General features: G+C 38.1%; 1 protein-coding gene across 4 annotated transcripts in view; it reads right to left on the bottom strand.

Annotated features, from left to right (window-relative positions):
• The window catches only part of Imp (IGF-II mRNA-binding protein), a 424845-nt gene that overhangs the window by 88812 nt on the left and 316268 nt on the right, over positions 1 to 19765 (bottom strand). For all 4 annotated transcript variants that reach the window (XM_067150361.2, XM_067150362.2, XM_067150363.2 and 1 more), the window contains one exon: positions 1351 to 1593. In XM_067150361.2, the coding sequence (XP_067006462.1) occupies positions 1351 to 1593 (243 nt within the window). The remainder of the gene's footprint in view (positions 1 to 1350; positions 1594 to 19765) is intronic.

Raw genomic sequence — 19765 nt, 5'->3', positions numbered from 1 at the left:
TATAAATAGTTTTAGCATGCACCTTACATGAATCTGGAAGTTTACGAACAGAGAAATGTGTGGAAAAAACACCACGAACAGACAAGTGATAATTAAAGAATTTATACTTACCAGATATATGTAGCTCTTTTCTTATTTCATCCAAGATAACTTTCTTCCTTACATTTTTATGATCTTTATTACTCATGTCGTAAAGCATCAACAGTTCAGTTGCAATTGTCATTGTTCACAATGAACGCAGGAAAACGCTGCATGCAGCAAACTGAAAATGATTCGCTACAACTACGCTTTGTAGGCGGGAGAGTGACGATCCGGTGTGAGTGGATTCACATCCTGCTGTACTTATAATAGTTCGCAATGGGATTGCTCCTGCTCCGGCGGTGGTGTGCGCAGACCCTAACAGATGTAACTCAAGACAGTCAGAAAGAGGAACTGACTTTAAACCACTGTTAGATTTAACTTCAATCCCAATGGATTCTCCTATTACCCTTGAAGCAAATTTTTGTCGAAGATCTTACAAAATAAAATGTAAATTGGCAGCAGAAAGTACGTCAGCTGCAGATGGACAGGAGAAACTGGAAGAGGCATGTAAACATCTGGCTTGCTGGAGCAGAAAAAAGATGATGATGATGGAGACGATGGACACGAAAGACTGAACAAAATATTCACATATTTTCTATAATTTTCTTCAACAGTCATTTATTCATAAACATGAAAGTTTTGTTCAATTCTTTTTTCATAATTCCCATTTTGCATCAATATAAATGACTTCTCTTTTTTTTGTGGTTCATAATGTACAATGTTATGTATTTTCTTTTTTTACCAATACCTCTATACAAACGCAATCTTAATTTCTGATTAACGTCACATAATCGAATGATGAAAATTAACTCAAGAGTTATAAACTGCTAAATTACAAAAAGGTAGATACACAACAAAATGCTAATGCACAAATTAAAACAATTCCAGATTTCAAAACCCACAAAAATCTCTCTCCCAATAATAATCACCCTCATCTTGTAGTATTGTTGAATTTCTGAAGCATTCTAATAAAATATTGTGTTTAATAGTTGTTAATAGGCATATGAAAGTGTGAAGGGCTATAGAGAGTCAAAACAGTTCGCCCACCAGCATGAAGAACAAACGCTGAAGAATAATTCAGAGTAAATCTGTGCAAGAAAGAGCCCACCCAGTGCCCATACCCTGCCACCATTAACGACAAAAGTTATCTGTTTTGCATTATTAAATGGACATTACTCACCACATCATATATAGTGAAGAATCAGCAAAGTCAAATATATAAAGCTAAGAGGATACTATAAGATACAAACAATGAAGTTAATAACTCACCGTGCTCTTGTCTGCTGCGTTATCTGCCGGATAGTGCTGCCTTGCCGGCCTATTATAGCACCAACCATGTCGCTTTGCACCAGTATTCTGAGCGGGAAGTCTGTCTGGCGCCCCGAACCTGGGAGACCAGAAAATGATGTCCCAGGCCCCCTCGAACCTCGTCCCCTACTGCGACGCTCCATGGATAGCTCAACTTTCAGGGAACTGCCTTCAAATGTGTAACCATTCAGCTGGTTCACAGCCCTGATGAAGAAGAAGAATAAGATTACTACTCTACTTTACTTCCAAATATACAGGCGGCATGACAAAGGTGTGCAAAATAGAACCACAATTTCCAATACTGGTGATATACAGGGTGAAGTCGACCTCAGCCAACGTACATTCGGAGGTTGTTCGAAGATAACTTCTAAATATACTGGTACAAGAGACCGTGGCCTCCAGTGGCTGGTTACAGAGTAGTAATGTAAGTATGATTTATGTGGTCTGTTACCCGTATCATCCCAGTTTCCGCGAAAATACCTTCATATCAGTAAATGAAATATTGTATAGCTTTTAGTGCCGGGATATCCCAGGACGGGTTCGGCTCACCAAGTGCAGTTCATATCAGTGAAAAAGACTGACAAAACGTACAACACAAAATACAATAATGCACTGCCTGTAATACGCAATAACCTAAACATACAACAAAAAACAGAGTAATGCAAAAACCTTTGCAGGAAACATGTACACTTTTGTCACAGTGTGTTCAAACTGTTCAGTCAGTGTACTGCACAGTATATAACAAATGCAGAACTGTTCCCTTAGAGGTACTGTTTAAATTGTCGACCACCACGATCACATCATTGTTGGCTTCCGGCACGTTAAAAACGCCGGCATGACAAAATTACAACACCCCAGTGTTTGTCAAGAACTAGCACTTGTTATTTTCAGTGCAAACACGGGGGAAAACCAAACAAAATAGCAATGAAACAAGCCACCCAACACCACAGGTCCCTTATACCAATATACTCTGACGGTATCCCTGAACAACCTCCGAAAGTTTGTCGGAGTTCAGTTTTACCCTGCAAACCCACAAGTATGGGATGATTACTAAAATAAATATCTTATTAGATGGTGTATACTATAAAATCACGTTTATGAGTTGCAGTGTACACAACATGCATACCTTCCCATAGAAATGCAATAGTATTATCCAGGAATGAAATCGATAGTGCAAGGCAGATACTTCTTGAAATATTCTGTCTACAGCATGGAAGTTCAGAACACAAATATTATTATTCACTTGTTTATGGAAGGTCATTAAGTATTCCATTCATGTTTCAAATATTTCCAATAAAATGCCAAGAACACACGAGGCTACTTGAGATGCTCAACTGGTAGTGGTGATCGCGATGATCTGAGCAGGAGCTGTACAGTACTAGGTGAGCCATGGTATTTGTGAGTATGAAGGGGTTTTACCCTGATACATCACTGGGAATATAACCGAACGGGTTAGCTCAGCCAGTTGTGGCTTGACTAGTTATGGATGCTAGCTATGTACTTGGGAGACAGAATATCCTTTCCATCCCTAGCCCATACAATTACACCTACACCCACAGACAACACCCTCACACAGCACAACATGTAGATAACAATCCCTGTAGGATGTACCCAGGAAAGCAGTTACAGAACCAGCAAGCCAAACATGACCTCTGACACTCCCAGCAAGCCATAGACTTACTTATTTTAAAAACTGCCACGATGAACTGTTGATAGTGCACTATATCACTGCTTCATGAAAGTGACTATGGAGAAATGTAATAAACTTACTTCCCTGATGCACACTTTCCTTTAGTGAATCGTGTGAAAATATTGCTTTTTAACACCAGCTGACAGATGCGTTTTAGGGAGTTTAAAAACATATTCCAGCTCGATAAGGAAAGCCATGAGAAACTATTTCCCTCATACTTCCCCATTTTCCTCTTCACTTATATCTTTGCTGTGTACTCTTGGGGGGGGAGGCATATCCACAGTATTCCTTACATGATGTTAACAGACAATTAAAATAGGAGTTACCAATGGGATCTCAATTTCAGGACACAGAATGAATGTGGCGACAACTAGCAGTATAAAACTGCACTATAACACAAATCTTAAACTGTGTCAACTTTATAAAATTCTGCCAGAAATACTGGACACACAAAAGCTAAAAGTAATTAGTCTACAAGTAATAACATCATCTTGAAGATCCTAAGCAGGTTAAACATTCTTGCAAATATAAATTCTTTTGAGCAGTAACATGTTCCATCAATCACACTAGTATACAAACATGCTGCCTTATCTTGATAAATATGGACTCGAAGTAAATAGATGTGAAATGTACATGTATTCATTTGTCAATATCCCATGGAGGCTTAACATGTAAACATTTTAAGGTTGAAGGTTGAAGCTACACTGAACATTATGAGGAGAAGAATAAAATTTAACAGGACAATTTTATTTTGAAACATAACTGTGAAAACAACGAGCAAGCATCATCAAAATAAATCACCCTAAGAACAAAGGAACCAAAGACATGGTTCCAATTTGCTCAGATACGCTCTTGAAGTTTTTAAATGTGTCAAGATTTAGGATTAATCTTAGTATAGAAAGGTTTTACAACACTGGCCAGTTGCAATAGGAAAGGCGAGGTGGAGAAATTTGGCAATCAGAGACTGAACCCTTTCCACTTGAAAGTCGAGGCCACCTAGACATCTAATATGTACTCTCAAATTTGAATGTCAAACTAAGCTCGACATACCATTTTGAGTAGCTTGTAACCCGAAGGACTAACACTGTTGACCAGGAGCTCTGCAGAATTATAGCTATGACTAAGCTGCTCCCACTCGTTAAAATTTCAAACTTCTATAAATAACCAACCTCTCTCTCTCTCTCTCTCTCTCTCTCTCTCTCTCTCTCTCTGGATTGTTATATATTCCCTGTTGGCAGTGGAGCTGTCATGGCGTCAACAAGTAGATCGTGTGTGTTGCGAAGAATAAAAAAATCATATTCTTGACAGTGACACTGAGGATGCAGTTCCAAACCTTGATAATGATTCCTCGGCTATTTCCCATATTAGTGGTAGTGATTCAGATATAGAACAGTCTTCACAAGAAAGGAATACTACGGTTACACGTGCTGTGTTACGAAAGAGAGTGGGCATTACAAGTACTGTTACGGAAGAGTGTATTGAATGACAAACACAACCAAGAGAATGTCATCGTTCACAACAAAGTGGGATTCAAAACATCAATTTATCAGCTGATGACAGACCAGCAGATTATTTTAGTTAGTTTTACAGCAAAAGCTATTGAAGGATAGCTAACAAGACCAATAAATATGCCAAGGAAAAAATTCAAAAGTTGACGCCAGAAACAGCTTCAAATGTATGTTCTAAGTTGTGACCTGTCTATCAATAAAACCTCATTCGTTGCAGAACTAGAATTTCTGAGACCACTTTCTGATACTGATTTTTCTCTTTGCTATTGGTTGGTTAAGATATGGAGACCCCCCCCAGCCAAACAAGGGAACAATACGTTCCATGTTGCGCAAACAAAATACGATCCAGCATAAAACAGGCTTTAGAAGAGAAATCTGACTTAACTACAATGAAACCACTGCCTCTTCAGGCCACTGTGTTTGCAGTGTTCAGCAAAACTCAAGATCTAGTATTTGAACAGAAAATATTTTTGTTAGAATGTGCATTTCTAAAAGCCGTGAACAGAAGGTGTTCTCAAATGATCCTGCATGCTACGCATACTTTTGAAATTAACGATGAAAATGTAAAATATGTAATACAGTAGAACCTCGATTATGCGTTCCCGGAAGCTACGGTTTCCCGTGTTATTCGTTCAAACTACGTGGTCTCGCGAGCATCCTAATTAAATCGCGTTGTAAAAATCCTGCATTATCCGTTCCTCAAAAAAGGGATTTCCCATATCAACCGTCCAGAAATTTCAGTCCCATCAACGCTAAATCCTCAATCGCGTGTTATTCACGAAACTGTATCTAACGAAAGTACGGCTATGGCACACTTAAAGATGTTGATGTTAACATCCCGTCATTGCTGTAATTTGAGGAAGTACCATACCGGAAAAGCGATCGGCAGTGAACTTGCATAAGGGACCATCTTAGCATTGCATTCGGGTGGTATTGTTTAGAGAATCGAAATCATAAAGCAGAGAGTGTCCGCAACAATTGGAAGGAGACGGAGCACATTTCGACACCTCTTCTTGAAGACGGAACGAGTTTCGTCAAATGTTCTTACTTGCAAAACATCTGCATTATGTCCAGAGATAGATGTTTTTTAAACTTTTTTTTGAGTGTATCGCCAAACAGGTTTTCGGCACTTCCCTCAGGACACTGTATAGTCACTTAGCTTTCAGGCAGGAATGGAAACTGCTCCTTAAGTAACACAGATTTAGTATTTGATACTATCGTATACGATCACCTGTTATCGAGATCAGAACAGATGTTGCACCTTACATACATAAAGCCATGAGAGGTTTTGGGATTGCCTATTACTGTTTTGGTCCTAATATAAGACTGGGAATTTCACATTTTGTGTGTTAAAATATTATGAAAACCATGCAGTCGTTTTATATGTGCACGTTACGTTTAAAAACTTTGTATCATATCGCACTTGTACGGACTTGTCCAGCTAACACGTTTTCCAGCTGAGCTCAAGGTCGCGAATAACCATAATTTTGGAAGTTTTGACAATTTATTTCTTTCCAATTTGATTGTGATTAGTGACAGGTGGAATTTAATATAATGCATTCGAGAACTTGAGAATCGATACTTACATTCGAAACCATATTCTTGAGTTCAACATAACCTTGAAAAGTCGATGTAGGCCTAATTTACACGGTACAAGATTTCCACAAACTGACTATGAACAGTATACCAGTGACCAAATTACAATGGAAGATTTCAGCGGAAACTGAAGGTTTCCCCGGTAAAACTGAATGTAAAATTTCAAGATTTTTAAGTCGTGTACCGGTAATTAATGTCTGAAGCCGGCCACACGGTCGAACTTGCCTGCCTATCACCCGGAGGGCTCAGATTCGACTGCCCGCCAGGTCAGACATTTTACCTGGACACGAGGGCTGGTTTCAGATTAACTCATTCTACGATTACCTTTAATTGAGGCTCTAATGGTGAGACGGCGATTCCAGTCTAGAGAGCCAGGAATAACGGCCGAGAGGATGTCACACTGACCATGCGTCACCTCGTAATCTGCAGGTCGTTGGACTGAGCAGTGTTCGCTTGGTAGGCGGAAGGCCCATTGGGGCTATGGTTTGGTTTGGTTTGGTTTAGGGGTGTTTGTGAGATTATAAGTATACATATTACTCTTTTGTGATGTTTAGCCGAATTCTTGATGGTTAATTCGTTCCGGGATTTTCCGTTTTCCCGTGTTGTACATACAGAAACGGAGAATCAAGGTTCCACTGTAACTGATTCTGCCCCATAAATTCAGTTTGTTCAGAGATGTCTTGCAAAAGAATTTGAAAGAGCTCAATGCCATTGTGTGGAAAACAAAGAACTGTTGAAATATGTCTAGGAAAATCAAACACTTGCTCCATTCATACCTAGACGATAACTTCCCAGATATGTCAATTTCACTGTATCCTGAGCATGTGTTGAGTAGATGGGAAAGTTGGTTTCAAGCTGCCTGTTACATACATACAAATTTAGATATCCTCCACTCATTTTTCAAGCAATTGCCATCAAAGATCTGTTCCCAAGGTAAACTGGTTAGGGAAAATGGAAGATGCCAAATTTTGCAACCTGGTAAAATTCCAAGCAGTGCTTGTTTTTGAAAACTAAGTTTATTGCAGATGATTTGGAATTAAAAGGGTCTTATTATCCATATTCTCATTTGCTGGTTTCAAAACTAACATAACTGAATGGTAAGATGAATGTAATTGCTTCTGGTCATATTGGGGAACTACTTAGTAAGATAATTGAGGGACTTGGTGACTTGTTAAAAAGTTAAGCAGCTCTCCTCTGGCAAAAATGTTAGTATTTCAGTTGTAAACAAAATAGAAAAGCACATGTTCCCAAGTGACGCTAACATGTTATTTGGACTTTTGAATGATTTCCTTCATCCAGCTAATGTAATTTCTATCGAACTATGCAAACATTTTGGAAATAAGTGAAAAAGTGCAAAAATTATCTGTCTTGAAAACGTTAAAGAACTGAAAGAAAGAAAGAAAAAAAAAGTCGAAACGGTGAAATAATTCAGTCACTGCAAGCATTGAAATTAATGCAGCTGAACTTTGCAAATGCCATCTTAAAGTGTATTTGATTCCCTGTTCATCCGTTGATGAAGATATTTCTTTCGTAATATATATTGTCAACGACTAATGAAACAGAGCTCCATTGTAACATGTGCTACTGTATATTAACTTTCACAAAGTAAAGCCTGGGTAGGACGGCCTAATGATAATGTGAGTGTTGCGTAATCATAATCAGAAATATATCAGCTATGTCCCACTCCAGTCGCCCAGGTGTCGTTTACAAGCCTCCTCCACTCCTTTCCATTACTTCCGCCACATCCAATTCAGCTTCTGTAATGTCCTTCCAAATCTGATCCATCCACCTTCTTCTTGGTCCTCCAACGGTCTATTTTCCTTAACTTCTCGTTCCAAATCCCTTCTTGCTACCCATTACCTTCCCATTCTTTTTACATTTCCGAACCATCTCGGTCTTGCTTTCTGTATCTTCTGTACTAACGGTTCTATATTTAGCTCTTCTTGGATTTTAATATTTTGAATTCTCTCTCTTCTCGTCTTTTTTACCAATGTTCTTAAAAATTTCATTTCTACTGCTTGGATCTTACTATCTTGTCTCTTATTAGTTACCAGTGTTTCTAGTCCGTATGTTACTATTGGTATGAAATACTGTTTATATAATAAAAATTATGTTCTCTTGGGTACTTTGTCATCCCATAAAAGCTCTCTGACTTGATGATAGAATGTTGTATCTTTACTTTGTATGTTATTAATTTCAGGGTTGATTTCATTACTTCCATTAATAATGCTGCCCAGATATGTAAACTGTTCTACATTCTCTAACCTTTCTCCATCTATGTTCACTTGGCTTCTCTTTTTCTCTTTTCCACAGTGTATGACTACAGTTTTCTATACCATTCAAAACTCTTTCAGATTTTAATTCCAAATGTCCCGTCACATTTGTACTTCCTTTTCTTCCTTTCCCCGAACCAGCACATCATCTGCAAATACCAAAGCATTCACTTCATCACTACTGATACTGTTTTACACGTTTTATGATTTCATCCATCAATATGATAAACAGTAACGGTGCCAGTGCACTTCCTTGCTTAGGACCTTTTCCTGTATAAAATGTTTCAGAGTCACCACTAGCCATTTGTACACTGCTTTTACTCTCATGATACAAAATTTTTATCTTGTTAATGATTTTAGTACATTCCTTTTCAGTAGGCATTCACATACATGTTTTCTCATAAGATTTTTTCCAAATCCCAAAATATGAAGATGATTTCCTTGTTCCTTTCCAGGTGATTTTCCATTATTTATCGCACTGTAAATATCAAGTCTATTGTTGATCTATTCGGTATCTATTCTTCTGACTGTGTTTCTATTATATCCCTCAGTCCTTTGTCTATGACTTTTTCCATTCTTTTTAGGCCATGTGATAATACGGTTATACCTCCATAATTTACACATTTCTTCTGATTTACTTTTTTGAACCATGGTACAATGCATCCTTGTTGCCAATCTTCAGGTATCCTTTCATCCTTCCAATATGGCATTGAGGGCTCGGTATAGCCACCGTAGTCCAATGCTTACTGCTGCCTCAATCATATCAGCATTGAATTCGTCTTTTCCACTTGCTTTACCTTTGGTCATTGGTTTCACTGCCCTTTCAAGTTCCAACCATGTTATCGGATTCCCTTTACTCCATCTATTATTTCCATTTTCATCTCTTCTTCCTCTGAGCAGCCACCCTCAATATCAAGTGTTTCAAAATACTTTGCCATCACCTTCTGAAGACACTTTTCGTCATGAACTATGGATCCATCTCCCTCTAATGCCTTGATTTTTTCTTGATTTATTCATTTCAATTGTATTCCTCTTCTGATTTCCTTGATTATCTTGCTCAATTTTGTTGGTAAACTCCCCAACATTTCTCCTGTTCTTCCTTTGTATTCCACATGTAACCTTCGTATCTTATTCTCATCCCTCTGATACATTTTTTGCTTTGCCTTATCCTTTTCTTCCTACAACTTGTTCCTTTCTTTTATTTCTTTTTTAAATTTTGTCTGTCCACCACCGTCCCTCCTTTCATTTTGTTTTCCAGCATACCTCAATTGCCGCTTCCACAAATGTTTGTCTTAAAATTGCCCAACTCTTCTCCACTTTGTATTTCCGTGTTAGGCAACGTCCTTTTTATACTATCTTGGAATGCCATTCTTTTATCCTCCTCTTCCAATTCCCAATTCCTGATAATTGGTTTCTTCAATACAATTTTAAGGATTTTTACTTGCAATTCCACAATTAATATTCTATGATTACCTTCCATACCTTCACTGGAGATTATCTGCGTATTCATGACGTACCTTCCCCTTTCTCGGTCTGTTATAAAATCGATGAGTGTTCCATAATGTCCATCCCAACTATATCGGCTGATCTTAAGGCTATTCCTCTTCAAAAACCATGTGTTCTTTATTATCTGGTTATTTCTGATACAAAAGTCCAACAGTTTCTCTCCATCTTCATTTCTATCGACATACCTATGTGGGCCCAGAACATTCTCATACTCCATTCTATCAGTTCCCACCTGAGTATTCAGATCCCCCATTATCGTGATCATATCTCCAACAATATGCGTTTCCAGTTCATTGAGGAACTCTTCTTTTTCTTTCACGCTACATCCTGTTTGTGGAGCATATATCTGTACTACCTGCAGTAGTTCTGTGTTTACATGTATGTGCATTATTATAATTCTTTCATTTACATACTCAACTTTGGTTATTGGTTCAACATTCTGATTCACTACAAATGTGATGGAGAGCTAAGTTCGGGGCAGGGACCCAGTCTCACGGGATATAACGTGGAACCCAAGCCCGGGGTTACGGGTCAAGATCTTAACAGCGTCTCAGGCAGACAACGAGACCTTAGGAATGGCGAAGATGATGAATGAGGCAACCTGCCCTCTCTTGGCAAAATTAGAAGAGGAAACCACTGCCTTGTAGAGAAGAGGGATCTTCAAAGGCTAAGGGAGTAAACCCTGAAAGAAAATCCTCAGATGCGTTAGGCTTAGCAGTTCAGCAGATGAGTAAATTTGTACTTGCTTGCGACTGTAATACAAGCCTTGGGTGGAAGTATGGAAATGGAATTGACAAGTCTCTGACTACCGTTGCACAGTATGATGGTAAAGCTGATGTTCGTGCAAGTGTTAGATCAGAGAACAAAACACTATTTGGAACAATAAATATGATGGTAAAGCTGATGTTCGTGCAAGTGTTAGATCAGAGAACAAAACACTATTTGGAACAATAAATATTTTAATAATGAATGGGAAGGAAAATTAATTGACTGACCTAATGGAGAGGCGAAAACTCGACATCCTGGGATTAAGTAAAAGCTTAAGACTCTTAACCTGATATCCAATGCAGCCAAAGCATTACTTAAAAGTACTGGCTAGAAGACTAGTTAATATACTGTAGAAGAACAATATGGCTGACGGAAGAAGTAAAGGGACAAGAGATATAATCAGGGTGTTGAGACCTGTATGTTAGGCAAGATACATTGAGAAAACAAGGCAAGTTCATGATGTTTTTATAAATTTGGAAAAGGCCTTGGACGGGGTGCAATAGAAGAAACTGTTGAACACATTAATGAGGAAAAGAGTGTATTCAAAGGAAAGGTGATTCATAAGGGGCCTATACTTACAACAGAAGATCAGAATACAGATAGAGAATGGGATGTCAGAGTAAAGCAAAATTGGAAGCAGCATCAGACAAGTTTACTGTATAATGTTTACCTGGAAGTTATTGTCAGGAAATGCCTACATGAAAGAGGAGTAGGTGTTGGTGGCAGGAAACACAAGTGCATTCTCTACATTCTTCTGTTATGAAAACATTAAGATTTTTTTGCATTCAATGAAACTTTTTTCCAATAACTACAAAACAGACAGGTTAATGGTGGATGCAGAATGGTGGTATGACATGTGGCAAAACAAGAACTGTAAACCAGATATGAATTTCCTGGAATTTTTAAAAGAAAGTAAGGATTTTTACCCACGCGTAAGTGTTGTTTTAGAAATTTGAGTATCCCTACCTGCAACAACGTGCACAGCAGAGGAGTTTCAGCACGCTTCGTAGGGTAAAAGCTTGGCTTATGTCAACGAACGATCAACTTGCTGGGCTTTCCATGCTATCTTTGAACCATGAAAGAGTGGCAGAGGACAAACAGAAATTTATGCAAAACATCCCCATAAAATTTTCTAGAGCAGCTCCTAGAAAAATGAAACTTCTTTTACCCAATTCTGATGTTTAAGCAAATATTATGTAAATTTTTTTATTAATTTTTTTTTGTCAGGTTAACCGTGGTTTACGTCCATTTATATAAAAATAATGGATAATATTCGTCAAGTGTTAAGTATGTTTTGATTGTATGAATGTGTCTGCTAGAATCTTATTACAAAACTAAGCATTAATTTCCATTTATATTCATAACACTGCTAAATCAGTACAATTATTTTGATTCGCACATATTTTTTTCTTTAAAATTTAAAGTACACCGAACATTTGCTTAGCCTGTGCTTCCTACCACTACCATGAAACTAAGTGTGTGTGAGGAAATAAAATGAACATGACATGACAATGTCACTTCATACAAGCGTTTCGTTATTCTAACAAGAGCACTGCCAGGTATTCAAGATTGGCTGTGAAGAAGAAGAAAAACGTGATTCACTGTAACAGTGAGTACAAACTATATTTTTTTCTTATCCCACAGGCTTACCTCTCCGTCGAATCGCTGGGATGCGCGAGCCTGTGCCCAGCTTACATAACTGTCGAATCAACGGGGAAATGCACAGTCCTGCTTTATCGATGGTAAAGGGAAGGTAGTACATTAAAAATTATACATATGGCATAACAATCATTCTTAATATCTGAAGGAAGTCTCTTCAGCTGTATTTAAGTCATGTTTTGGGGGTTAACTGCATAAACTGAAGACAGAACTGAGCTGATGTCATGGGTATTCAGTGAATAAAGATGAGCACGCGCGCGGCTACTACGCAGCAAGAAGTGGTGGATAATTTACTGAATAGTGATTGTGAAGAAGATTACACTATATCTGAAAGTTATTCCTGTGAATCTAGAGATGTGGATACGTTATCTGTGCTTAGTGAAGTTAGTAATACGAGTGAAGAAGAAAGAGGTAAATATTATGAACGTAAATGTTCCGACGCACCATAAGAATTATTAGGCGAGTTTATAGTGCACAGTTTATATTTTTCACTATAATGTAGCACATTCTATTGAAATGATTATTTTTTAGTATTTCCATCAATGTTTGACAACATTTGAGCCAGTAGTTGCAGTGATATCATTAAAGCACAGTATTGCATGGACCTTATAAACACCAGCATTTAAATGGTAATTTAAAGGTCCGGAACTGATGTTTATAAGGTAAGCGGATGGGTTAAGATTTGACAGTTTTAAGTAACTGACAAATTATTCCATTGTGTGTTGTTTCAAATTGTTAGCCAGGCTGAGTTTTAGGAATATTTCAGCAGTTTAACATAGTGACTTGCGGTTATCTCAAATTATATCCAGTCGTTTAGACAATCGGCCAACTCTGTTAGCATTACCATTTCAATACAATGAAGACTTTGGAGGTGAAGTAGATCTTACACTGTGGACTGAGCATTAGTGTGTTTTCACACGTTTATACAAAAATAACTGATAATCTTGCAGTCAAAAACCTATTTTGGATCCAGCAAAGTTTGAGCTATGCATGTATGCCTTGTTTTTCAAAATTGGAACAAAACCACTAAATTTAATCAATGAAGAACACCATTTTTTTCTGCTTGCAATTTTTTTAAATTTTCACAACGTATATTAAAAATATGAAAAGTTACGTATTCACACAACCATGATACATTTATGAAACACAACAACCATACTAATCATTGAGAAATGAAAAATTAAATGAAAAAATAAAATTCCATTTTCGAAATTGGCTCTAATCTGCAGCGCAGGACCATACGGCCATGAAGCCGCCTGGGTAGTACTAACTTAGTATCATAATAGAAGTAAGTACCGATGCTTTGTATTTTTTTAATGAACTAAAACTACTGCAGAATGTGTTCCAGCATTTTCCTAACGTTTGTAATACGTTGAAGCAGATATATAAACACTAGAGCGCAACGCCGTACGCCCCTCGTCCTCCACAGATCATTACCATTGACGCAAGTTACTTGTCTTTGAAGTCTTAATGAACTACTTTATTTCTAATTGTTGGAAATATGACAATCATTTTATTATGTTTAACCATTTTCAAAACTGAACCCTTTGATAACAAATCTCAGAAGAAGAAAAGCAAACTTGTGGTCAAAACCACTGAACTAGAGGCTAAAAATATTCATCCATTCTGGCCATAAAGTAGCCAACGATTTCAGAGTGCCGCATTTAATGAAACCAGTAAGAAATGCAACGAAAAGGCGGTGGGTGTTGCGTATCATTATCTAGGAAGGTAATGAAACAATGTTTCTTTATAGCAGGAAACTTGATCTGGATAAATATTATTATTTACCAATAATCATACAGATTTTATGGATGGTCTTGTAAAAGTGTTAAGGCCCCCCCCCCCCCAGGAAAAGATCCTGCGGGCGCCCTTGTTTCTCCCCACCATTTTCCTAGTACACAAAAGATTTCTGAACCACTTTTACATTAGAAAAAATAATACAAATTATTTTTAGGGGTATATGATACGAGTTTGACGATTTCTATATTCTTATAGGCTTGTTAAGGTTGAAAGCAGATTACCTTCCACTTCCCCTGAATTGTTTCGCAGAGAACCGATACATGCTGCACAGTAAGTCATTTGTCCACAGAACTGATGAATTACTGAATCTATTGATTTGTCTTGCCAACTACACGATTGTGGCTGATCGAAGGTAACATTGCTGCGAATTTCCTCCCCAGCTGAACATCTGACTCTGTCATTTTGGTGAATGAGTGGGACCTATTGGAGACAAAAGGAAATTCTAATGATTACTAGCTGATGTACCCGTGCTTCGCTACAGAATTCTACATTGTACACAGAATTCTAGGCTAGGAAGTGTACACGTTGTGAACAAGATTGTATCAAATTGCATAGCTCTTAACGTTACCCTAAAAACGCGACGGAGAAGTCACCAAACGTCTTTTCTCATATGAAGACTGCGTTAGGGAATTTTCATTGTAATGATAGGCCCGCTTGCCTACCATCACTCACCACCAGGTTGGAGAGTTTTCATTATAATGGCAGACATTCACCCTCCACCAGCCATTGTACATCCTTAGTGGTTTTACCAACTGAAATGAATATAGGTCGTTGCAATGACGTCAGTAGGAATGGCGCGATTAAAAGCAATACTTTCATATGAAATACTCCATCAAATGAAAGACCACACACTTTCTCACTTTTAACGAACAGTACTATGCTGGAATTCCAGAGCTGGAATGACCAAGTCGCAGATAGTTCTGATCCGTGAACACTCTTCGTCTTTTTCCTGCGGTGCGGGGGGAAGGGGGTGGGGAAGGCGAATAGTGGAGAGTCCCAGGACAAAAACTATGCCTTTTTACTAATCTGTTTCCGAGGAGTACCCGATGAGTCGGGAAATCTCAATTCACTACAATGGCAACGGAAAACCTATTTGATTTGGAGGCAATTTTTTCCTCCAAGCCAAAGGAGAAGCCCCCTCTTCACTGCTAATTAAATGAATGTCGAATTTAATAAAAGTGAAGAGGAAGAAGTTTTTCTTAAGAAACGGCTCTTTTCAGATTTGACTTTTGAGTTATTTAGTGAATTGTGGTGCTATATTTGAAATAGGCTTAAATAGTAATTCTAGACCAGGTCATAATACTACTGCTACTACTACTACTACTAAGTGAGCCTCTGCCGTAAGTGTGCATACAGCTCATTCAAAACAGCGCGTCAGAGTAGGGATCGAATAACTGGAATACTATGATGAACCAGTGTGTAACGTACCTGCAGTATTAGAAAATGTGTGAACCAGAGGGAAATGAAAATGAAAACCTACAACCTGTTTTCCAGTCATTGACCGGGTCAGGAATGTAATAAATGAAGCATGTATATAGGCTGTTAGTACGATGGGGTCGCCACTCACAGTGATATATTAATGACTGACAGATGCTATGAAATGAGAATGGAGAGTGTTGCTGGAATGAAAGATGACAGGGAAAACCGGAGTACCCGGAGAAAAACATGTCCCGCCTCCGCTTTGTCCAGCACAAATCTCACATAGAGTGAACGGGATTTGAACCACGGTTACCAGCGGTGAGAGGCCAACGCGCTGCCGTCTGAGCCACGGAGTCTACATGAACCAGAGGAATGGCATGCTAAAGAAGAAAGTTCTCCAACTCCCCAGCTATTTCCCGCCTATGTTCAGTCGGGCTGTTATACTCGGTACGCAGTAGTAATCCCATCTATCCGAGTTGAGCGGGACCATAAGAAACGAAGAACATCACAACAAACAATGATCAATGTAAAGTTATTGTTGATCATTAACAAACAATGGTCAATGTAAAGTTATTGTTGATCAGTGTTATGAGCTTTCGATATTGCAGGCCTGCTGAAATACCACTCTTATAGTCAGTACAATAAAACTGAATGAAACATAAATGATCAGAAATCGTATTGTCTATAGCTTTTGTATTGTAGTACTTTTCGATAGCACCAATAACATAGGTACCGGTATTTAAAAATTAAATTTTAGGCGCCTTCCCATAAACTACCATTTCATCTCGGGCGAATACAATTATTTACAGCCTAGACTGTAGTTTCTCATTCCCCGACTCTATATAGCTGTTTTCATTAAATTCTGTTAACCCATTTTCTCGTGGCTAGGCGTTGATATGGACTTGCCAACAAAACTACAAATTCATTAATACCTGTGTTATCAGAGCCAGCATGGTAAAGATGTATAAGACATAATTGTTGGAAATTTAATTCTATATAACTTTAGTTATATAGTATTTATCGATAGGACCGCTAATAATATAAATATTCGAGAATTAAATTTAAGGCCTTCCCCTAAACTACCATTTCACTCGGTGTGAATAAAATTATTTATAGCCTAGATTGTAGCGGCTCATCCTCCGACTTTACATACCGATTTTCATCGAATTATCTTCAGCCGTTTACTCGTGATGCGTGTACATACATACATACATACATACATATAGACAGACAGACAAAAATTACGGAAAAGTAAAAAGTACATTTTCTTGTTACTATGGACATGACCGATACAGAAATACCATTCTTTTCAAATTCTCAGCAATGTTCAGACAAAACTTATTTTATATATATAGATGGCCGTGAAGTTATTGTTCTCAGTAGTGTATGTAAAAAATAATTATTTAACATGAGTTTGATTAAATCCAGCCACAACTATCCAGGACCTGATGTGGACAGCGTCCACAATCTTGTATTGGCCAAGTGTGACATTAAGCTAAAGGAGAATATGAAATTGACCCAGCACAAATGGAACACACAAAGTTTAAAGAACACTGGCATACAAAATGAAAATTAATCAGTTAGCAGAGACTTTTCACAACAGTGCAAAATGGGAGAAAATAAGGAATGGTATAACTGAAGCTGCTGAGAAAGTGCTGGGAAGAAGACAGTTACAGCCGAGGAAGCCATGGATGACTGATGAAATCATAAACCTTATTCGCGAAAGGAATAAGGAGAGGAGAGTACGGAATAAAGAACGGTACAAAGAAATTAGAAATCCGATCACAACAAAGTGTCGCGAAGCAAAGGAGAACTGGATGAAGGAGACAAGCGAGATTATAGAAAAGGACATGATCAGAGAACATTCCAGCCGAACTTCTGAAACACTTGGGTGACGATATGAAACGTTACCTTTTTCAGCTGGTGTCACATTGCTATGAGAATGGCGTAGTTCCACCTGACTTTAGTAAAACCAGAACTGTTGCAATACCAAAAAAGAGGAATACCACGGACTGTTCAGATTATCGAACTATCACTCTCCTCTCATGCTTCAAAATAACTGCTCAACATCATCAAGAATAGAATTAAAGGGAAGTTAGAACACTATATCGATAATGACCACTTTGGATTTCAATCAGGGAGGGGTGCTAGGGAAGCAATTCTGGCATTATGTTTAATACTGGAGAGAAGAACTGAGAAGAATAGGAAAGTATACGTGACCTTTGTCGACTTAGAGAAAGCTTTTGATCGATTAGCCTGGGAACAACTTTTCCTTACCATGAAAAAAGCAGGAATTGATTGGAAGGATAGACGCCTCTTACTAAATTTATACAGAATGCAGAATACTGAGTTAGAAATCAGTGGGACAAAGAAAAATGCCAAAATAAGAAGAGGAGTTAGGCAAGGTTGTCCACTGTCTCCTTATCTCTTCAATACGTTCATCGAAGAAGCCATCACAGTCACGAAGGAGAAAACAACGGGGATCAAAATTAATGGCAAACAAGTACACTCGATAAGATTTGCTGATGATATTGCCATACTAACAGAAACAGGTAAAAGTATGCAGAGAATGATCAACATATTAGCAGAAACTTCAGGCAAATGGAACCTCAAAATTAATACAAGGAAAACAAAAACCATGACAATGTGTAAAGACAAGAAAACACCTGTAACATACTTAAAAATTGGCCCTGATAAAATAGAACAAGTGAAACAGTTTTGCTACCTAGGAACCCTGATCACGAGTGATAATCGGAGTGTATCAGAAGTCACAAAGAGGATAGCCATGGCAAAAACAGCATTCCAAGATAAAAAGCATCTGCTGGCCAACAAACATATAGATATTCAAACTCGGAAGGCCTTTGCAAAAACCTTTGTATGAAGCGTGCTTCTGTATGGTTGCAAAAGCTGGACATTAGGAATGCAAGAAAAGAAAAAACTAGAGGCAGTTGAAATGTGGACCTGAAGAAGAATGCAGAGGATAAGTTGGACGGAAATCAAGAGCATTACCGAAGTCCTCAGAGAGATAAGAGAAGAACGGAGTCTGATAACCGAAATTGAAAAAAGGAAATAAAATTTATTGGTCACATTCTGCGGCATGAGGAGTTCCTTTGTAATATCTTTGAAGGAAAAATTACTGGAAAAAGAGGAAGAGGACAACCCAGAGTGTCTTACTTCAAGAACCTGCTTCTGAGGATGAAGTGCAAGACCTACGCTGAGTTGAAAAGACTGGCTCAAGATAGACAACTGTGGCTGCAGTGACAAGGCTCAGACTTTAGAATATGATGATGATGAGTTTGATTTTGTATTGCATGGTGCACTTTCAAGCTTTGTTGGAGTTCAGTCCATTGCTGTATACTTCGCATAATTTTTATGGCGTTGAAGATACATCCAAGAAAACTGTTGGCAGTACTGGCGGCATCAGCATGCTCGATATTCATAATGGCTGACAGCCGTGAACAACACGTGGGTGATGCTATGCCGCTTGAGTCACACGTGAAATACTTTAAAGCTAATAAAAAAGGGAAGAGGGGTGAGGGGTGGGGAGATTAAGTACAAGTCTAACCAAATTGGTATGAATGTTTACAGTAGCCTACGATATGCGAATCCGCTAAGGACTGTGGAAGAAGTGGTATAAAAATCCATGCAGCTGACCGGCGTTTCTACGTACAGTGTTTACATGGCTCGCGCAGAAATTAAAGCAATTAGTATGTTTTCTTGTAGTAACATATCGTATATGCTGCCCTGTGATTGTTTATATATGTCGTGGGGGTTTCTGACGATACATCTCCCAAAAGTCGCTGAAAATTTAGTTTTAAGAAAGTGTCTGAATTATGTAAACAAGCAATCAAGGCGATAATGGAAGTGAAACAAAGCATAACTAAGCTGCATGCCAGATTTATGTGACAGACAACATTTGTTCGTTTGACTGTTTGTCAGTAGGCCTATGTGTCAGCTCAGTTCGAACTATGCACTCGACGTAAGTAAAACAGGAAGGGCCTTACACGGTATAATAATATAATAATATAATAATATAATAATATAATAATATTTTGTACTTTATTTTTGTAACTGGCCTCCATCTGCAGAAATGTTGTCATGGGGGAATCACGAGCTCGTTTTTACCTTCTGAATGAAGAGACTACAATATTTACAAC

This window comes from Anabrus simplex, chromosome 6 (assembly GCF_040414725.1).
Source record: "Anabrus simplex isolate iqAnaSimp1 chromosome 6, ASM4041472v1, whole genome shotgun sequence".
In the NCBI taxonomy this organism is placed as follows: domain Eukaryota; kingdom Metazoa; phylum Arthropoda; class Insecta; order Orthoptera; family Tettigoniidae; genus Anabrus; species Anabrus simplex.
This window is presented reverse-complemented; position numbering and strand designations above follow the sequence as displayed.